The 19,042-nt window shown below is 35.3% G+C and overlaps 1 protein-coding gene and 1 long non-coding RNA gene across 2 annotated transcripts; both read left to right on the top strand.

The window, feature by feature from the left end:
• Positions 1-308: 308 nt before the first annotated feature.
• LOC120202262 lies at positions 309-930 on the top strand. The gene is made up of 3 exons (XR_005523721.1): positions 309-444; positions 525-653; positions 747-930. It is a non-coding gene; the product is annotated as an uncharacterized LOC120202262 (long non-coding RNA).
• Positions 931-1,070: 140 nt separating this feature from the next.
• Positions 1,071-18,370, top strand: LOC120202231 (pto-interacting protein 1-like). Its single transcript, XM_039202681.1, has 7 exons — positions 1,071-1,296; positions 1,391-1,616; positions 16,900-16,922; positions 17,015-17,178; positions 17,264-17,491; positions 17,578-17,678; positions 18,241-18,370. Exons 1-7 carry the CDS (start codon positions 1,071-1,073, stop codon positions 18,368-18,370), a joined length of 1,098 nt encoding a protein of 365 aa, XP_039058612.1.
• Positions 18,371-19,042: the final 672 nt, after the last annotated feature.

Genomic DNA, 19,042 nt, shown 5'->3' with positions numbered 1-19,042 from the left:
TACCTACATATATAATAGAAAGTGGGTGGTCGGGCAGATATTTAGCTGGACGGGTGGACGCCGGGTGGGGGTATCACATCCACACCCGCCCACTACCCGCTAAAATTATACATATCCCCGCCCCAATTAGAACAGGTGCGGTTGGAAATCCACAAAATTGTATTCGTTTACCATCCCTAGCAGAAGTTGTTGTTAGAGCGTTATCTAGAAGTTTATGAAGGCCTGTGTTCTATAAAGAAGGCTGCTTTCATTACCGAGAACTCGGGATTCCGATGAATTTCGCTTTGAATTGATCTTTACCGGAATTTTCATACTTGGCTTTCAGGTTGGTCTTAAAGGTGAGATTTGTAAAGGAAATTCGATACGAAAAGTTTTGATTCGAGAAGCAGTGAACTATGCTGCTGTTGCTTTAGTTGTGGGTATAGACAAGCTTGGTGCTTTTGGGTAAGTTGGCTGTTAAAAACTCAAACTTTTATGTTGTTTAAATTGGTGCCGTTCTTAGTCTCATTACTCAAAAAGAACAGATATTGTTTTCAGGGGTTGGACTTCCACGGCTAGATATTGCGCGAAGCGGTTGCCCACGACAACCGATGTTCTGGCCATCAACAATGGAAGACTTGTTTTCGAAAGATCCAACAATAGTGAATTACCAGGTCTGGTTTTTAACCTGTCCTAGAAATAAGAATGAACTTGTTTCTACTGTGGTCTTCCAAAGTAATTAGATGATGTGCTTTCAATTATGTCAGGTCTTAAAGGTGATCCAAGACCAAGTCTTTGCTTGTCCGACAACCTTGGTGTTAGAGAATGTCAATCGGAATATGGTGACTCTGAAGTAGGGTCTGAGATATCCAGTTCCGAACGGATTCGAAGCTCCAAAGATGGATCAAGAGCCAGTAGTGATGATTCAAAGATTGAGACATTGAATGCTGTTCATCAAGGTGAGAGACTCGATTCCTCTTTTTGCGGAAGATAATTTAGACTATAAGCCTGGTTGACCCCTCCTCCTGAGGGCTAGTTCAGCAACACCGCAAGCAAAGCACGCCAGGAGTTTGTCGGTTGTCAAATGGGTGATGAACTTACCAAGTCGTTCCCCGCACGATCATACTCCTCGATGTTCAACGATCAAGGAAATAGAGCAGAGTGAAATTGAAGATGGCAATGATGGGACTGGGACCAATTCATCCATGCAATATGAGTTGCAAAATTGCTTTGATATACACCTGAAAACGAATTCATCTGTTTGCCGATGGTACTGTTATGGAATTCTAAAAGACGCAACCGATCAATTCTCCACAGGTTTTTATCTCCAACTTGCCTTGCAACCATGGATGTGTTCTTTATTACTTTTTATGTGTTTTTTATCTTAGTTTTTTAAGATTCTGTTTCATAGCAAGAGAACTTGGAAAAGGAGGGAGCAACCGTGTTTTTAAAGGGATCCTTCCTGATGGCAAAGCAGTGGCTGTCAAGATTCTGAAATCATCGAAAGAGGCATGCAAGGATTTTGCGAACGAAATCGACATAATCTCCTCACTTAAGCATAGACACATCATGCCTCTAATCGGTGTCTGCGTTAAAGACCATGATCTAATATCTGTCTACGATTTCTCGTCTAAGGGGAGCTGTAAACACTAATTTTTCATTTTACTTAAATTATTATTATTAAAATTATTATTATTATTATTATAAATATTATTATTATATTATTATTATATTATTATTAAATATATTATTACAAGGCCCAAAATTGGGGCCCAATTACAATTACAATCGGCCCAATAGAACTCAAACCCTTTAGGGTTTGTAACATTCAGCTAGGGTTTTCTAACCCTAGCCCCGTGCGCAGCCGCCTCAAGGGTTTTCCAGCCGCCTCTGAAGCCATTCCAGCTGCCACGCCTCTCCAAGCTTCCAGAAGACCACGCGGCGCTGCTTCAGCTTCCAGCCGCCCCACGTCGACACTGCTGTTGCCATGACACCAGCCTCGCCGAAGTCTCCAGAACGCCACGAAGCCCTCCACATGTCGAGCTCTATGGTGAGTCACCACCATAGTTATGGTGACTCACCGAACCTTTTCTCTTTACTCGGGTCGAAGAGGACACCGGTGGTGGCTATAAAGCCTCACCAAATCTGCAAAAGAAAAAAAAACCCGACGACAACAAACGGACAACAACAAACAGAAAAAAAAAGAGATACAGAGAAAGAGCTACACCAACGATCCCAGAAAAAACAAACCGAAAGAAGAAAAAAAAGAGACTTACCGAGGAAATCGCCGCCGTGAGAGCCTCCACGAGTCATCGGAGAACCGAAACACCGAAGGTGAAAATCGTAGATTTACGATATATTATGGGATTTTAGGTTAAAATAACCTTAGATCGGGCATTAGGACGTTTAGATCTACGCTTTGGGGGGTATTTTGTAAATTCCGACCACCGTTCACGGTGGCCGGCGGCGGAGTACGGTGGCCTATGGCTGCCGGTTTCCCTCCGGCGAGGGAAACTAGAGAGAAACCAGAGAGAACTCTGGTTCTCTCATTTTGAGAGAGAAAGGAAAGAGGCAAATGAGGAAGCTTGGTCCTTTGGGCCAGGCGTTTAGGGTATTTAAAACCCTCCCCAAACGACGTCGTTTTGGGGAGGGTATCTGTGTAATTTAAGAAAGGGTAAACCCTTTCTGCAACCCTTATAGGTCTGTAACTTTGCAATTTAGTCACTGAAATTAACTTTTAATCATTTTAATTTAGTGTTTAAATTTTATTTTATTATATTTTAGCCATTAACCGTATTAATAATATATTTAGGATAAATGTCATATTTAGTCCTTTAATTTTAATAATTAATATTTTAATCTGAATAGTATGTTTTAATTTATTTTAATATGATATTCGAATTTTATATAATTTTATTTTAGTCACTAAATTAATAAATAAGGAAATAGCATGTTTAATCCCTATAATTTTGATTAATTATGAATTAGGTATTTAATTTTAATTTTACTATAATTTAATCACTAATTTTAAATATTTTCATTTATTTTACTGCTTTTAAATATATAGTTCTAATTGTATTTTTATTGTTTTAATTTTACTTGTTTATATATTTAAATATTTTTATTATTATTATTATGTAGTCATAAATATATATATATAATAAATAATAATTTATTTTTTCAATAAAATAATTTTAATATTTATTTTTCAATATCAAAGAAAAGGGCAGTCTTAATACAACTGGATGTCCTATTCTGGTATTTTAAAAATAAATGCTATAAAAAATTATTATTTTATTTTATTTAAATTAATATTTATTAATATCAAAGAAAAGAACTGTCTTAAGGCACCTAGAAGTCCTTTTCTGATATTTTTAAATAAATAAATATTTTTTATATAATTTTGAAATAATAAGATTATAAATTAAATATATTTTGAATTTTTAAATTTTTAATGATAGAGACAATTTATAATTAAAAAAGTACCAATTTTGGGCGTTGTAGGGGTGCTAATCCTTCCCTAAACGTAACCGACCACGAATCCCTTTTTATTATTAAAAAGAACGAATTTTTGGTTATAAACACAGATCAGATCATTTTTTAATTGATGTTTTCTTAAAACTCTTTTAAAAAATAATTTTTAGGTATTCGACCTACCTGACCCAAAAGGCCGATGGCGACTCTCAAATTATTTTCAAAACCATTTATTCACATCACTTTTCCCGTCAAGTAAATATTTCGTGCCCGGACGAAAACCGGTTAGGACAGCTTGGCGACTTTGCTGGGGAATTGTCAAACTTTAAAATCAATTATAAATTGTCTCTATTAATTAGAAATTAATAATTCATTTATTTAATTTTTAATTCTTTTCTTTCAAATTTTTATTATTTATTATTTTTATATTAATATTGTTTTTTTATTCAGGTATTAATTATTTTATTTATCTGTTAGAGGTTTGAACATTTCTCCTCACACACAACACTTGCATTGCATAACATAAAGCTCTATAATTGAGTTTGTCCCTTTTAAGTGGGAGTGAAAGCGACGTCTTCGTGAGAATTTATTCTCTGTGTCAGACCTAGCAAGTAACTTTCGGGGTTCATATGCTCTATGTCTTCGTGAGAATTTATTCTCCGTGTCAGGTATAGAGAAATGTGTCCCCTCGAATTGAACTCGATCCGTTTAAGTCTGTAATGGACTAGGATTGAGGATTGACAGCCCAAGGGGCATCAACAAAGACAGTTCGAGTACTTTTACTCCTAGAACTGAAAACCTGCATATAATAAACCCTAGAAACTCTCCCAATCTGAGACCATGCCGAAATTTTGTCAGTAGGTATACACAAAGGAGAAATAAGCTCTAGCTTTTAATTTATTTTATTTCCTTTTCTTTTTCCGGAATAAATGCATGCGAACTAGAAATCATGCGGTTAGGTTAAATTTTCCAAACAAAGCATGGAACTAGAAAGCATGAGGTTAAGATTTATACCTTGATAAATAGATTTTTTTCCATTAGTTGGTACTAACTATTCTATTTTTTTTATTTTTTCATGCATGTTACATTGTTCTAATCTGTTCATATTGATTTCTTTTGTTTGCATTGCATGATCATGGCATAATCAAAAAGTGTTGACTTGAAAGATTGTTCATCATATTGGAAAGAAATCGTAAATGAACAAAAAGTTTTATGATCGAACAAAATATGACGCAACCGCGAAATGGCATCCTGAGAGAACTCCGAGGATAAAAGAAAGCTACGCACCTAGAGATCATGTGTCCATTAAGGAGCAAGAAGAGATACGAGAAATAAGAGAGCAGATGTCCAAGATGATGGATAGAATATCTGTTTTGGCCAAAAGAGAAGAGATTCCTGCACAGAAAGAGAGAAAGCTTAATGAACATAATCCTGCAATCTCAAATATGCAAGGGACTTCTGATCCCAATCAATTAGAGAAGTTACAGACAATCATCATCCGTATTCACAAGTCATCTGGAGATACCAAAGAAATGATGACAATTGTAAAAGCTCTCAGAGAAGAGAAGAAATCATGTAACCTGAAATCATCGAAGTTTAGTAGGCTCCCGATATCTAAAACTCAGGTTCAATCCAAGACAAAAGGCGGTTCTCATGTTGATGCTATACCTATATCATATAAAGAGTTGTATGAAAAGTTACTTGAAGCACGAGAAGTGGCTCCATATTACATAAAACCATTCCAACCTCCGTATCCAAATTGGTATGACATCAACGTTCATTGTGAATATCATGCCAGAGCTCAAGGACATACCATCGAGAATTGTCTTGCCTTCAAACGTCGAGTCCAAAGTCTTTTGGATCATGGAACCTTGCAATTTATGGTAAATGATCGACCTAGTTTAGTAACCGAGGGTCCTGCTAGTTTAATACCAAAAGTCTTCAAAGGTAAGAATATCAGTAGGGGCGCCCAGAGAGAAAAAGATTTGCTGAGGTTTGAAGCTCAAATACGTCATTTGAAGATTGAAAATGATAAATTGAGCACCAAAATGGAAACCATACATGAAGATTTCCAGAAGGTCAGTCAAGCCTTTCAAAATGCTGGTATAGGAAACACCCCAGAAGAGTGGATAGCAGGGGTCACCAAACTGAAAAAGAGTTGCAACATACATGAAGATCTTGTCCAAAAACTTTTTGAACACAAATTTCCTCTCACAAGGGAAAATGAGCAACTCCGAGAATTGACATAGGAGATGAAAGAACACCAGAATGTCATGGAAGAAGCTGCAGTCCAGACAAGCAATATGGCTCATAAGCTGATAAACTAACTTGGTTTTAGAGAAGAAAATGGGAAAGTTATTCCCTATATGTAAAGTTTTGTTGAAGTTAGGACTGAAAGTTGTCCCCTACATGTAAAAGTTTTTTTTGATGTACCGAAACTTTTGTGTTCAATGAAATATGTTCTAAGATGATCACTCTTAAGTAACACCTTTTCATATATGCATTTTCAATTTTGCATCTTTGCATTTTTCATTTTGCATTCATACTTTTATGTCTGCCTTTGAATTGCACATTTTGCATTCTTATTTTTCCATTTATGCATTTTTCACATTTTTATTTAAGTACTGTTATGTACTTTAATTATAAAAACATGTAAATAATTCTTGAAAGGTTCTGTAACAGTAAAAACCAAGACCATTCATTCATATTAATTTACTATCATCATGAAAACAATGGAGCAATCTTATAAGGGACTACAAGACCAGTGGCCAGAACAATTGACAGGGTTACCTCCGGATATAAGGAAAGAAGCGTCAGATTCAGTACCAGATGAATCAGATCAAATTATTCATGGAATGGAATCTGATAAAGAAAAGATAACTGCTAAAAAGAAATCGTGCTATCAGATTGAAGAATCGAGAAAGATAACATACCCTGGAGCATCCCACTCAAACCCAAAGAATAGCCTCATTAATTATTCACAATATGAGGAGAGAGTCAAGAGGACAGAGAAAGCAATCAGAAACATGAAAGATGTTAGTGCCCACCACAAAGAATTAGAAGTAATAAAGCTCAGCTTGGTTCCAGATTTGATTATTCCCCATGAATTCAAAATGCCTGATTTTGAGAAATATGATGGCACCAGTTGTCCCTTAATCCATTTGAGAATGTTTTGCAGAAAAATGGAAGGATATTTTAGTTCTGATGATCTATTAATTCACTTTTTCCATGATAGTCTTGTTGGCCCAACAGTAGTCTGGTACAATCAGTTGACCCAAGAACAGATCAAGAGATGGGTAGATCTAGCTGATGCATTTTTGGGACAATATCGGTATGTTAAAGGCTTAGTTCCAACACGTATGGATCTTCGAAGGGTAAAGAAGAAAACCAATGAAAGATTTCAAGAATATGCCCTAAGATGGAGAGGAGTGGTAGTACAAGTTCAACCTCCCATGTTAGAAGAAGAAATATCACGTATGTTTCGTGATTCTCTTCCAGCGCCTTTCTTCGAGTTAATGCAGGCAAATCCGACAAACGAATTTGAGAATCTTGTGACAAGTGGAGATTTAATTGAGAATGTATTCAGTGAAGAAAACTCAAAAGTCACATCCGAGAGCCTGATGGATCAAAAAGCAAAAGCTGATCATGTGAATGAATGTTGCATCCAGAGTCCTAGTAATTACAAAAGTAAAAGAGCAAGTAACTATTCGGATCGACCAAAGAAAGTCATGCGATCAAGAAAAACTTTGGAAGTATTCCAAACTTCCATTTCAGACTTGTATCCTCATTTGGTTAAAGGTCAATACATCACACCAAGACCAACTAAAGTGACATCAAACCCTTCTGCTCATAGCTATGATCAAGATAGTGTTTGTAATTTCCACTTGGGGGTAAAGGGGCATTCTATAGGCAATTGTAGGCCACTGTTAAAAGAAATTGAGATGCTTGTTGACAAAGGGGTTTTGACACAAGAAATGATCAAGAAATGGGGGGCAAATGAAGAAAAGAACCCTGATCCTATTACATACCATTATAGGAGTAATGAGGCATAATAAAATAAATAAGTGGAAGTGTTATCTACCACTGTAGTACTTTTCTACTTTCAGCATCCTGTTTGAACTTGTTTTTTCCTTCCTCCACCTTTTGTGCAATAAATAAATATGTATTGCTTTTATGGTTATGAGCAAGGAATCAAATTTTAATCTTGAAATTATTGAGTATCAAGTAGATTAAATATTCTTTTAATTTTTCAAGAGTTATAGATCTATTGGAAAGTGGTAAAATTATATCTTCAATATCCCATCCAATTCCAATTACTCAAACTAAATCTTGACACTACAAAGATTCCGAAGAAATGTCTCCACCTGTTTTTAAGACACCTACTCCAGATGTTTACCTTTTCGGGTAGAGTTGATTGATGATACTACATTCCACCATATATACGACTTCAAAAGTCACACATTTGTCCTTCCAAAACCATCATAAACCAAAAGACCTCAAAAGAACCAAACTTTCAATTATCCGTGAATCTTACTGCAAGAAGAGACGAGATTAGGTATCATGGACCAACTCATTGAAGATGATTTTGGGTGATTAGGGCATACTCAAGAAGAAGGGGAAAGTGATTGATTGAAATAAATATATCATGCATTAATTACATTTTTCATGTAAGTAAAATTAATCTTGAATATTCATCCCCCTGGAGATACCTCTTTTTACAAAGGTTTCTGTGTATGAGATGATGAACGACATTGTTTCATTTATCTTTTAATATATATATATATATATATATATATATATATATATATATATATATATATATCCTTTGTTGTCCCCATTTGAGCCTGAATAATTTTTCTTCTAATTCAACCCTAACCAAGGATCACCTTCTACATTGGGGGGCAAGGTAAAGGATATTGGCTCACAAGAATAAAGATTATTAATACAGTTTTATTACGAAGACAAGTTTCCATGAAGTCATGAAAGTTTTGAACTACAAAGTATGTCAAATACAGAGTGCTTGAAGATCAATCCAATCAAGAATAATGAAAAACCTCCAAAATGCAAAAGGAAAAGGAGGTGCTCAAAGCAATTGAAGTATTATACTCATCCAGCAAAGAAAGAAGAAAAAAAAGAAAAAAAAAAAAGAAAAAGGAAAATTGAATCAAGATGGGTGACTTATTGAGCCTCAAGTTACAAGGTTGATCAAGTACAAACAAGAAGAGCAAGAAATGCTGGAGATATGAGAAAATGGAAATGAATCCAAAATTTGGCAGTCTAGAGGGATCCAGATGATGGAAAATTCCCCAGCAAGGCAGATCCAAGTCAAACAAAACAAGATTGATGGCAACAGAATAAATTGATCCTTAGTTTGATGACCCTTAAACACTTATTTGGGCCTTTTTATCCATTTTTTTCATAACCATAAGCCATGGCCTACGTTACGTACCTGAAAAGTCCATTTTAATCGTACATGGATTTCTAGGTAAAAGAGAATATCTTCAGAATTCATTCCGCCTCTCAAGATTGATTTTTATTTGCAAAAATTAGTTTTTAAAATCTTTAATGCATGATATGAAAAATGATAAAAGGAGGGTTCAAGATATAAATTTTTAAATAACATCTTTGAAACCAAAGGAGGATTCGAGTTGAAAACCTGAAAAGGCGGCTCGAATATTGAATGGTGCAACAACGACATAAGAGATGATCTTAACCTCTTAATGAAGTACCACACATCCCAAAGATGTTCTTGAGAGTCAGATACAAGGAGTATCTCTACCATATGAGCATAGAATCAAGAAGTATCTCTACAAGATGAGCATAATAACCATTTCTTCAAGTTAGTAGAAGCCCGAAGAGACATACTGAACCAACTTGAAAAAACCTACTTTACCATAACTAACCTACACCTCAAATCAGTCAATAATTTTGACACTTGCCATAGGACTATGATTTTTGAATGATTTAAAAGTGTAGTTGATTTATTTGATATTCATTAAAATCAAGGTTTATGATTCGATTATATTGTGAACCTGAAAGGGATAATACTTTACAAAATTCTTTCATTCTTCAATAAAGAAAGGAGGAAAAACATTTTCAAACAGGACAGTCTCAAATGAGGAAGGTCCTTGAAGCAATTGTTGCTTATTCTACCTCTGTTGTAGAAAAAGAATAAACGAGGCCAGAATGATGAAACACTTCACATTTTTGAAGGCAAGTGGTCCAAGAAGCCAGAAAGTATGGATAATTGAACTTGTGACATTCTTCTATGACATTATTAGTAGTTCATCAAGAAAGATTATCGTTTATCTCATGCTAAGGGTGATAAGCATCACCAGACAGATTATTTTCCCCAACCATCAATTCATGTTCTCTAGAAGATTACATTATAAAGCCATAAACAAGTCACTACCTGCACTCTGGTTATACCGTGATGTTGGCTCAAGTCTTGATACATTATTGCTACTTCTTCTATGCCGATCATTTTCTTTGTCAAGATGATATTTATTATGTCCTTCAGAAGATTGTTGAATTTGAATTTGAGGACTTATGGCACAGAATAAGACATTGGAACAGAATCTACCCTTATAGGCCTTTTATATAAGGTAACATTGGTTACAGGATTCCAAAAGTTGAAGATGACCAGTTTTACAGTTAACTAAATCGTTCCATGATTCAAAAAGAGTGGGATATATTGGAACAACAGAAGAGACAGCTGTCATAGCAGTCATTACAAGAAAATGCACCAACAAAAATCTTCAAGCCCATTACAATGATGTTTATTTCTTCCAGTAAGGTTGCTACGCTGGATGCCACCGACAACAAGGTCGAGTCCGTTAAAACTACTCATCAATTGCTCCAACCGATTATCATTCAGTTCTTGCACATCTGTTTTCAAAAGTATGCCAAGACAGTAAAAGGCAACTTTTGCATCATTGATCCCAGAAAAAAGAGACAGGACATTGATACCACCATGGAACATGTCTCTATACAGATCCTTGTGTATGGTTTTTAGGGAAACCTAGAAGCATTTCCACCTCATCATATTCAAGTGGAACAAGTGCCATGTGCTCATAACATCTTCTGGAAGTGTTCTTTGAGTTATCTGATCTGGTTTGGTATAAACCCCAAAAACCAATCATTGGATTTGAAAGATGAATGTGATCATAGTAGAAATAAGGAGACCCAATAGCATCTTCTGGAAGTGTTCTTTGAGTTATCTGATCTGATTCGGTAGGAACCCCAGAACCGATCATTGGAATTGAAAGATGAACTGCATGATCATCTTCATTAAGAAGCTTCTTTTCAAGCTTCCTCTGCTTCTTCCTTTTCCACAAATCATAGCCCAAGTTTCGCCTTTGCTTGTAATTGGGATCATTGCATAATGGCTTCCTATCTTCTACCATAAGAAGTGCATCAGTAACCTTAGCCATTTGATCAGCACATATAAAATCTGTCAATTCTGCAATTGATAAATCCGGACCACATGTCTCCATGGCTATTGAAGCCTTAACCTCTGAATATCATGTTTTTTTCAAGTATAACAGTTTATTCTCCTCATCAGAATCAGAATTCAGGATTTCCTCGGTATCAAAAGAATTATCAATATCTGTGAAATCAGCTTGAAAGATCACTTCATAATCAGATGAGTTGTTATCATAATCAACATATTACATGGGTGTGGATTTTTGATAAGCCTGTACCACTGTATATGTAGTCTTGCTATTGCATCAGATTACTGTTTGCATAAATTGGTTTCTCTCCAACAGAAAAGTATATTTCAGAAATGGCTTTCACTGAAAGATGATAAGCCACTGTGTCAGCCTGGAACGGATTACCAAGCTATTTTTACTGCTCTGTCTGACTAGACCCCTCCAGATATAGAAAATGGTCACCTCATTCAAAAGACACATATCTCAGACGTTTTTGTCAGAATGATTGAGTACTTCTTAAGTTTGTGACAACGTGAAGAGAATTCCTCCAGTTACTTGACAACAGTGCTGTTTAGTGACACCATAATGAGAGCATTCAAGATAAACAGATTTGGGGCACGAATAAATCCACACAATGCATTATCAAAATTGAACCTCATAGGGATCATGAGATTCAAGTCAAACAGACATTGAAAATAAACCAGAATTAAAATGTTGGTGGCATTTTGAAAGTCCAAGTCAGACAGATCCATGTGGGGCATTTTGAAGGCTCAGATTAACAAGAAACAAATGTTGGGGCATGCTGAAAACCCTTGTCATTCAGAATCAGGAATGTTGATGTATCCTGAATGTTTATATCAACAAAATGCTAGGGCATACTGAAAGCCCCTTTCAATCAGAATGAAGAATGTTGATGTATTTTGAACGTTCGTATCAGCAATTGTTAGGGCATGCTGAAGGCCCACATCATCATGTGTCAAGATCATTGACTTGAACAAATATTTCCAATGAGACAGAAATGTATGAAGAATGAAATGGTGAAACAATGACAGTGAAGTTGACTATACATAATTGCTTTGTTCATCAAGCAGTTGCATTAGAATCTTGTTGTTGAACAAATATCTACTCAGCAAATATGGTTTTCAAATACCCAATCTTCTTAACCGTGTTTCATTTGACATCATGTTCTTTATTAAGCTACATCACGGTTGCATGAATAAAGATGGTCCCCAAGTAGACTACTCGATCCAGGGTTCAATTTCTCCTGATCTCAGCTTTGAATTTTATATTCTGTGCGTCGGTGACAATTGAAAATATTTCTTTGAGATTCCTGGCAGTTAGTTTCAACCATACTATTGGGATTATGAAGCTATTTTTCACATCAGTTTTGTTTACTTGATGACATTGAAGAGAGAAGCTCATGTATATTGCTCTTTCCCGATGTTACTGGGGTTTTCATTACCAGCTAAACTGAACCGAGTTTTCATCTATTTGGTTTATCATGTGCGTTTCATCCCCATCATCAAGAATTCTACGGATATTTTTCCATACATGGTTCTTATATTGGGTGTGTTTTTAATTCCTACAACGCTCATTACAGAAGAAAACGTGATCAATATCACACTTACCCTTGCCTGAGATAATATCAAGATCAATTGGTATCTCTTATTCAATTCATCACTAGCATATCTTGAGAATTTGATCAACTTTTTGGTCATACCAACATCACACTTGAATCCCCATTGAGTTTTGTTCTCAAATGGTCTTGTGACATCATACAAAAACTTTGAACACCATGCAAAGAGATTCAATGATTGAGAAATCTTGGCATAAGCCACAGAAAAAGGATGAATGTGTTGTCAAATGTTTTACGAACCAGTTATTATGATGTTGAACCAATGTTGTGATCATATGGTTTTCATTTTTTATCCAAGATGAAGTTTGTCTTCTTTAACTTCGAGATTATAAGTTGAGATATGATGAAGATTTCTTTCCATAAAAGGAGAGCTGAAATTTTAAACAACAAGAAACTAATGGCACGAACTAAGGTTAAACGATAGGTTGTTGTTAAACATCTCGACATGATATGGTCCAAGTTGCCTTATTCGAGATTTAATTTAAATATGGGGATATGAAAGGAATTGAGATAAATTCTCCTTATAATGTGTTTCAAGAGTCAAATCAGAACAGACTCTACTCCCCTAATTAATCCCTGCTGAGTCAGGCATATCTACATCTACATTCTTCAAAGATGATAAATTCTCTTTTCAAAGATAAAAGATTCTCTTTTTAAAGATGATAGATTCTCTTTTCAAAGATGAAATATTTATGGGATTTATACACAAGTCCAAACAAATAAAGTTGGTTTTATCCAAGATAAAATGGGACATCAGGGTCATAGCTCTGACTACGGCAAGAGTTTCACAAATGAAACATTTCTTCTGAGACTTTCATGAAACAAAGAAGACACCAAGGTACAAGTTGATCAGATGATTCTACAAAAATGCAAGCTGGATAACATAAGTTTCTACACTGATACCCAGAGGTAACCCTGGCAATAAATGATGAAATGAAGGAAGACCAAGTTCACCACTTTGAAGTCAAATGAAGATTGCATCAACATTCATACATTCATAAAAATATCATTTACACAATAGACAATGCATTACATTGATACATCTGAGTGCATTCAAACATGAAGTTTTACAGATCTTCGGAAGAACAAGAAGATTCAGGGTAAAAAATACCTTACACGAAGAAGGTATTCAAAACCACAAATACAGGAATCATGCAAACATCTGAAGAAGAGATGGATGCAATCCACAAAAATGAGCATTATTGTGAGATTGGGGCATGTTACCCAATCAACATGTTATTTTGAAAAATAATGAGAAAATGATTTCCATAGTTTCTCATTCAATCTTTTCTAAAAAATGAAATTGTTGAAAAGTAAGAAAGCGATTTCCTTAGTTTTTTTTTACTTAGTAAACTATTTCCCACATCTGTAAGTCCTGCAGTGCATGATGTTTCCAAAAAGCCTTCGGGAGTTTTTTGATGTTTTCAAAACCTTAGGGTCATCTGTAAGTCCTTCAGTGCATGATGTTTCCAAAAAGCCTTCGGGAGCTTTTTGATGTTTTCAAAGCCTTCGGGTCATCTGTAAGCCCTTCAGTGCATGATGTTTCCAAAAAGCCTTCGGGATCTTTTTGATGTTTTAAAGCCTTAGGGTCATCTGTAAGTCCTTCAGTGCATGATGTTTCCAAAAAGCCTTCGGGAGCTTTTTGATGTTTTCAAAGCCTTCGGGTAATCTGTAAGCCCTTCAGTGCATGATGTTTCCAAAAAGCCTTCGGGATCTTTTTGATGTTTCAAAGCCTTCGGGTCATCTGTAAGCCCTTCAGTGCATGATGTTTCCAAAAAGCCTTCGGGATCTTTTTTATGTTTTAAAGCCTTAGGGTCATCTGTAAGTCCTTCAGTGCATGATGTTTCCAAAAAGCCTTCGGGAGCTTTTTGATGTTTTCAAAGCCTTCGGGTCATCTGTAAGCCCTTCAGTGCATGATGTTTCCAAAAAGCCTTCGGGAGCTTTTTGATGTTTTAAAGCCTTAGGGTCATCTGTAAGTCCTGCAGTGCATGATGTTTCCAAAAAAAGCCTTCTGGAGCTTTTTGATTTTTCAAGTCTTCGGGTCATCTGTAAGTCCTGCAGTGCATGATGTATCCAAAAAAGCCTTCGGGAGCTTTTTGATGTTTTCAAAACCTTTCAATACATGATGTTTTTAAGACCTCTGGAATGATGCTTTCAACATTTTAGTCTTACTCAAAAAAAGTCAAATGAAAAATTATTGTTGTTTTTGTCTTTGCTTTATTCGTGTTAACACAAGAATGAGCAAAGAGGGGCAGCTGTAAACACTAATTTTTCATTTTACTTAAATTATTATTATTAAAATTATTATTATTATTATTATAAATATTATTATTATATTATTATTAAATATATTATTACAAGGCCCAAAATTGGGGCCCAATTACAATTACAATCGGCCCAATAGAACTCAAACCCTTTAGGGTTTGTAACATTCAGCTAGGGTTTTCTAACCCTAGCCCCGTGCGCAGCCGCCTCAAGGGTTTTCCAGCCGCCTCTGAAGCCATTCCAGCTGCCACGCCTCTCCAAGCTTCCAGAAGACCACACGGCGCTGCTTCAGCTTCCAGCCGCCCCACGTCGACACTGTTGTTGCCACGACACCAGCCTCGCCGAAGTCTCCAGAATGCCACGAAGCCCTCCACATGTTGAGCTCTATGGTGAGTCACCACCATAGTTATGGTGACTCACCGAACCTCTTCTCTTTACTCGGGTCGAAGAGGACACCGGTGGTGGCTATAAAGCCTCACCAAATCTGCGAAAGAAAAAAAAAACCCGACGACAACAAACGGACAACAACAAACAGAAAAAAAAGAGATACAGAGAAAGAGCTACACCAACGATCCCAGAAAATACAAACCGAAAGAAGAAAAAAAGAGACTTACCGAGGAAATCGCTGCCGTGAGAGCCTCCACGAGTCATCGGAGAACCGAAACACCGAAGGTGAAAATCGTAGATTTACGATATATTATGGGATTTTAGGTTAAAATAACCTTAGATCGGGCATTAGGACGTTTAGATCTACGCTTTGGGGGTATTTTGTAAATTCCGGCCACCGTTCACGGTGATCGGCGGCGGTGGCCGGCGGCGGAGTACGGTGGCCTATGGCTGCCGGTTTCCCTCCGGCGAGGGAAACTAGAGAGAAACCAGAGAGAACTCTGGTTATCTCATTTTGAGAGAGAAAGGAAAGAGGCAAATGAGGAAGCTTGGCCCTTCGGGCCAGGCGTTTAGGGTATTTAAAACCCTCCCCAAACGACGTCATTTTGGGGAGGGTATCTGTGTAATTTAAGAAAGGGTAAACCCTTTCTGCAACCCTTATAGGTCTGTAACTTTGCAATTTAGTCACTGAAATTGACTTTTAATCATTTTAATTTAGTGTTTAAATTTTATTTTATTATATTTTAGCCATTAACCGTATTAATAATATATTTAGGATAAATGTCATATTTAGTCCTTTAATTTTAATAATTAATATTTTAATCTGAATAGTATGTTTTAATTTATTTTAATCTGATATTTGAATTTTATATAATTTTATTTTAGTCACTAAATTAATAAATAAGGAAATAGCATGTTTAATCCCTATAATTTTGATTAATTATGAATTAGGTATTTAATTTTAATTTTACTATAATTTAATCACTAATTTTAAATATTTTCATTTATTTTACTGCTTTTAAATATATAGTTCTAATTGTATTTTTATTGTTTTAATTTTACTTGTTTATATTTAAATATTTTTATTATTATTATGTAGTCATAAATATATATATAATAAATAATAATTTATTTTTTCAATAAAATAATTTTAATATTTATTTTTCAATATCAAAGAAAAGGGCAGTCTTAATACAACTGGATGTCCTATTCTGGTATTTTAAAAATAAATGCTATAAAAAATTATTATTTTATTTTATCTAAATTAATATTTATTAATATCAAAGAAAAGAACTGTCTTAAGGCACCTAGAAGTCCTTTTCTGATATTTTTAAATAAATAAATATTTTTTATATAATTTTGAAATAATAAGATTATAAATTAAATATATTTTGAATTTTTAAATTTTTAATGATAGAGACAATTTATAATTAAAAAAGTACCAATTTTGGGCGTTGTAGGGGTGCTAATCCTTCCCTAAACGTAACCGACCACGAATCCCTTTTTATTATTAAAAGGAACGAATTTTTGGTTATAAACGCAGATCAGATCATTTTTTAATTGATGTTTTCTTAAAACTCTTTTAAAAAATAATTTTTAGGTATTCGACCTACCTGACCCAAAAGGCCGATGGCGACTCTCAAATTATTTTCAAAACCATTTATTCACATCACTTTTCCCGTCAAGTAAATATTTCGTGCCCGGACGAAAACCGGTTACGACAAGGAGCTTAGAAGAAATTCTGCACGGTACAACACTACGGCTTCAACTATATCTGTGTTTTTTCCTTTGCTTGATAAATGTTGTTGTAACCACTGATCCAATCTAACATATATTGTAGGGAACAACAATGGAAAACATGCCCTGTCATGGGAACAAAGATATAACGTTGCTGTTGGGATTGCCGAAGGCCCAAACTACATACATAATGAGCTCTCTCGACCTGTTATTCATAGAGATGTCAAGTCTTCAAATATTCTTCTTTCAGATGGGTTCGAACCAAAGGTAATTTAAATGATACGTTATTCTAAAATGAAATACGTCGCAAGTCGATCACATGGTCATCGTTTTTTTTTTCCGGGTGCGACAGTTATCTGACTTCGGGTTAGCAATATGGGGACCAACTGATTCATCATTCCTACTTCAAGCAGATGTTGTTGGAACATTCGGGTATTTAGCTCCTGAATATTTTATGTACGGTAAACTTAGTGACAAGATCGACGTCTATGCTTTCGGCGTTTTTATACTCGAATTGCTATCGGGAAAAAGACCTTTAAGCTTTGAGAATCTGAAAGGTTGGCAAAGCTTGGTCATGTGGGTAAGAGTCTTCTCTAAAATGAAGTAATCCTTTCACATCTGCATCAATGATCACATATAATTTATCAAGTACTTGAAAAACTGGAGGCAAAGCCAATAATAGAGAGTGGAGATGTGAAAGGCATAATGGATCCAAATCTGAATGGAAATATCGACGAGACTCAAATGCATCGGACGGTTCGAGCTGTGTAGACACTAATTTTCGTCGACATATTTTTCCTTTATATGTACATACATATTTATATATATATATATACATATTTTAAAACTACGTATATAATATATAGTTTTTAAAACTATATAATGTATAGTTTTTAAAAAAAACATTTTAAAATATATATATAATGTATAATTTTTAAAATCATTTTGAAAACTTATATATATATAATTTTTGAAAACATTTTTGAAAGCACAAATATTATAGTTTTGAAAATATTTTTGAAAACATTTATATATTATATAGTTTTTAAAACGTTTCTGAAAACTTATATAATATTTTTGAAAACATGTTTGAAAACATTTATATATTATATAGTTTTTAAAACATTTTGAAAATAAATATAATATATAGTTTTTAAAACATTTTTGAAAACATATATATTATATAGTTTTTGAAAATATATAAGAAATTTATATATATTATATATGTTTTTGAAAATATTTTTATTTTTATTTTTATTATTTATTATTATTATTATTATTATTTTATGTTATTTTATTCCTTATTTTTATGTTTTGTTTGTTGTTCAGGATCCAGGGTCCAAAAATCCAATGTGCAGGTCCAACAGTAGGGCCTGACCCAGCCCAGGAACACAGTCCAAAGATTAGGGTTTCCACGTTAAGTCCAGCGCCGCATCAGATCCTGGACCGTTGGATCTGACCCAATCCAACGGTCAAGATCAAGGGTTACAGAGGATCGAAAGTCACTGGTCGGCCGAGTATTTCGACGATGTGCAACACCAAAACCGGAACTACTCGGACTGAACCATCCGAGATCACCGAGAACGACCCCGGAATATCCGGGATCGACCCCAAAACAGTCAGAAACAGACCCCCATCGGGGCCTATAAATACAACGGAGAGAACCCCCGAGAACTTGGCCAAAACATCGAAAGCCATAGCCACAGTAAACCAAGAACGAACCAAGAGAAACACAATACCCACGACGAACATCACAACACCATCAACACAACAACATCGACCAACAGTAAGACCGAGGACATCACCAACAAAGTAAACAGAACCCACAGTAAAACAAGGAGCCAGCGTCACCGAAACACAACCATCAACCATATACAGTAAACAAAACCGAGAGACTACAAAAGCATCGAAACCACACACACAAAAACACCAACAACCAAACGCTACGATAAAACCAAGAGAACAAGCAAAACAACGAAACACAAAGACCAAACGCCGAAGAAACCACCGGGAAAGTGAAAGGCCATCAAAGGTAACATTTTCTGGGTAAGAGGTCGTAAGGTTTTTTGTGTATGGTTGGTGTCTGCGTCTGAAAGGAGAGAAGAGGAAGAGGAGAGAACGGCCAGATTAG

Source organism: Hibiscus syriacus, unplaced genomic scaffold (genome assembly GCF_006381635.1).
Source record: "Hibiscus syriacus cultivar Baekdansim isolate YM2019G1 unplaced genomic scaffold, ASM638163v2 tig00008386_pilon, whole genome shotgun sequence".
Lineage (NCBI taxonomy): Eukaryota > Viridiplantae > Streptophyta > Magnoliopsida > Malvales > Malvaceae > Hibiscus > Hibiscus syriacus.
The sequence above is the reverse complement of the archived record's forward strand: the minus strand, read 5'-3'. Positions and strand labels throughout refer to the sequence as shown.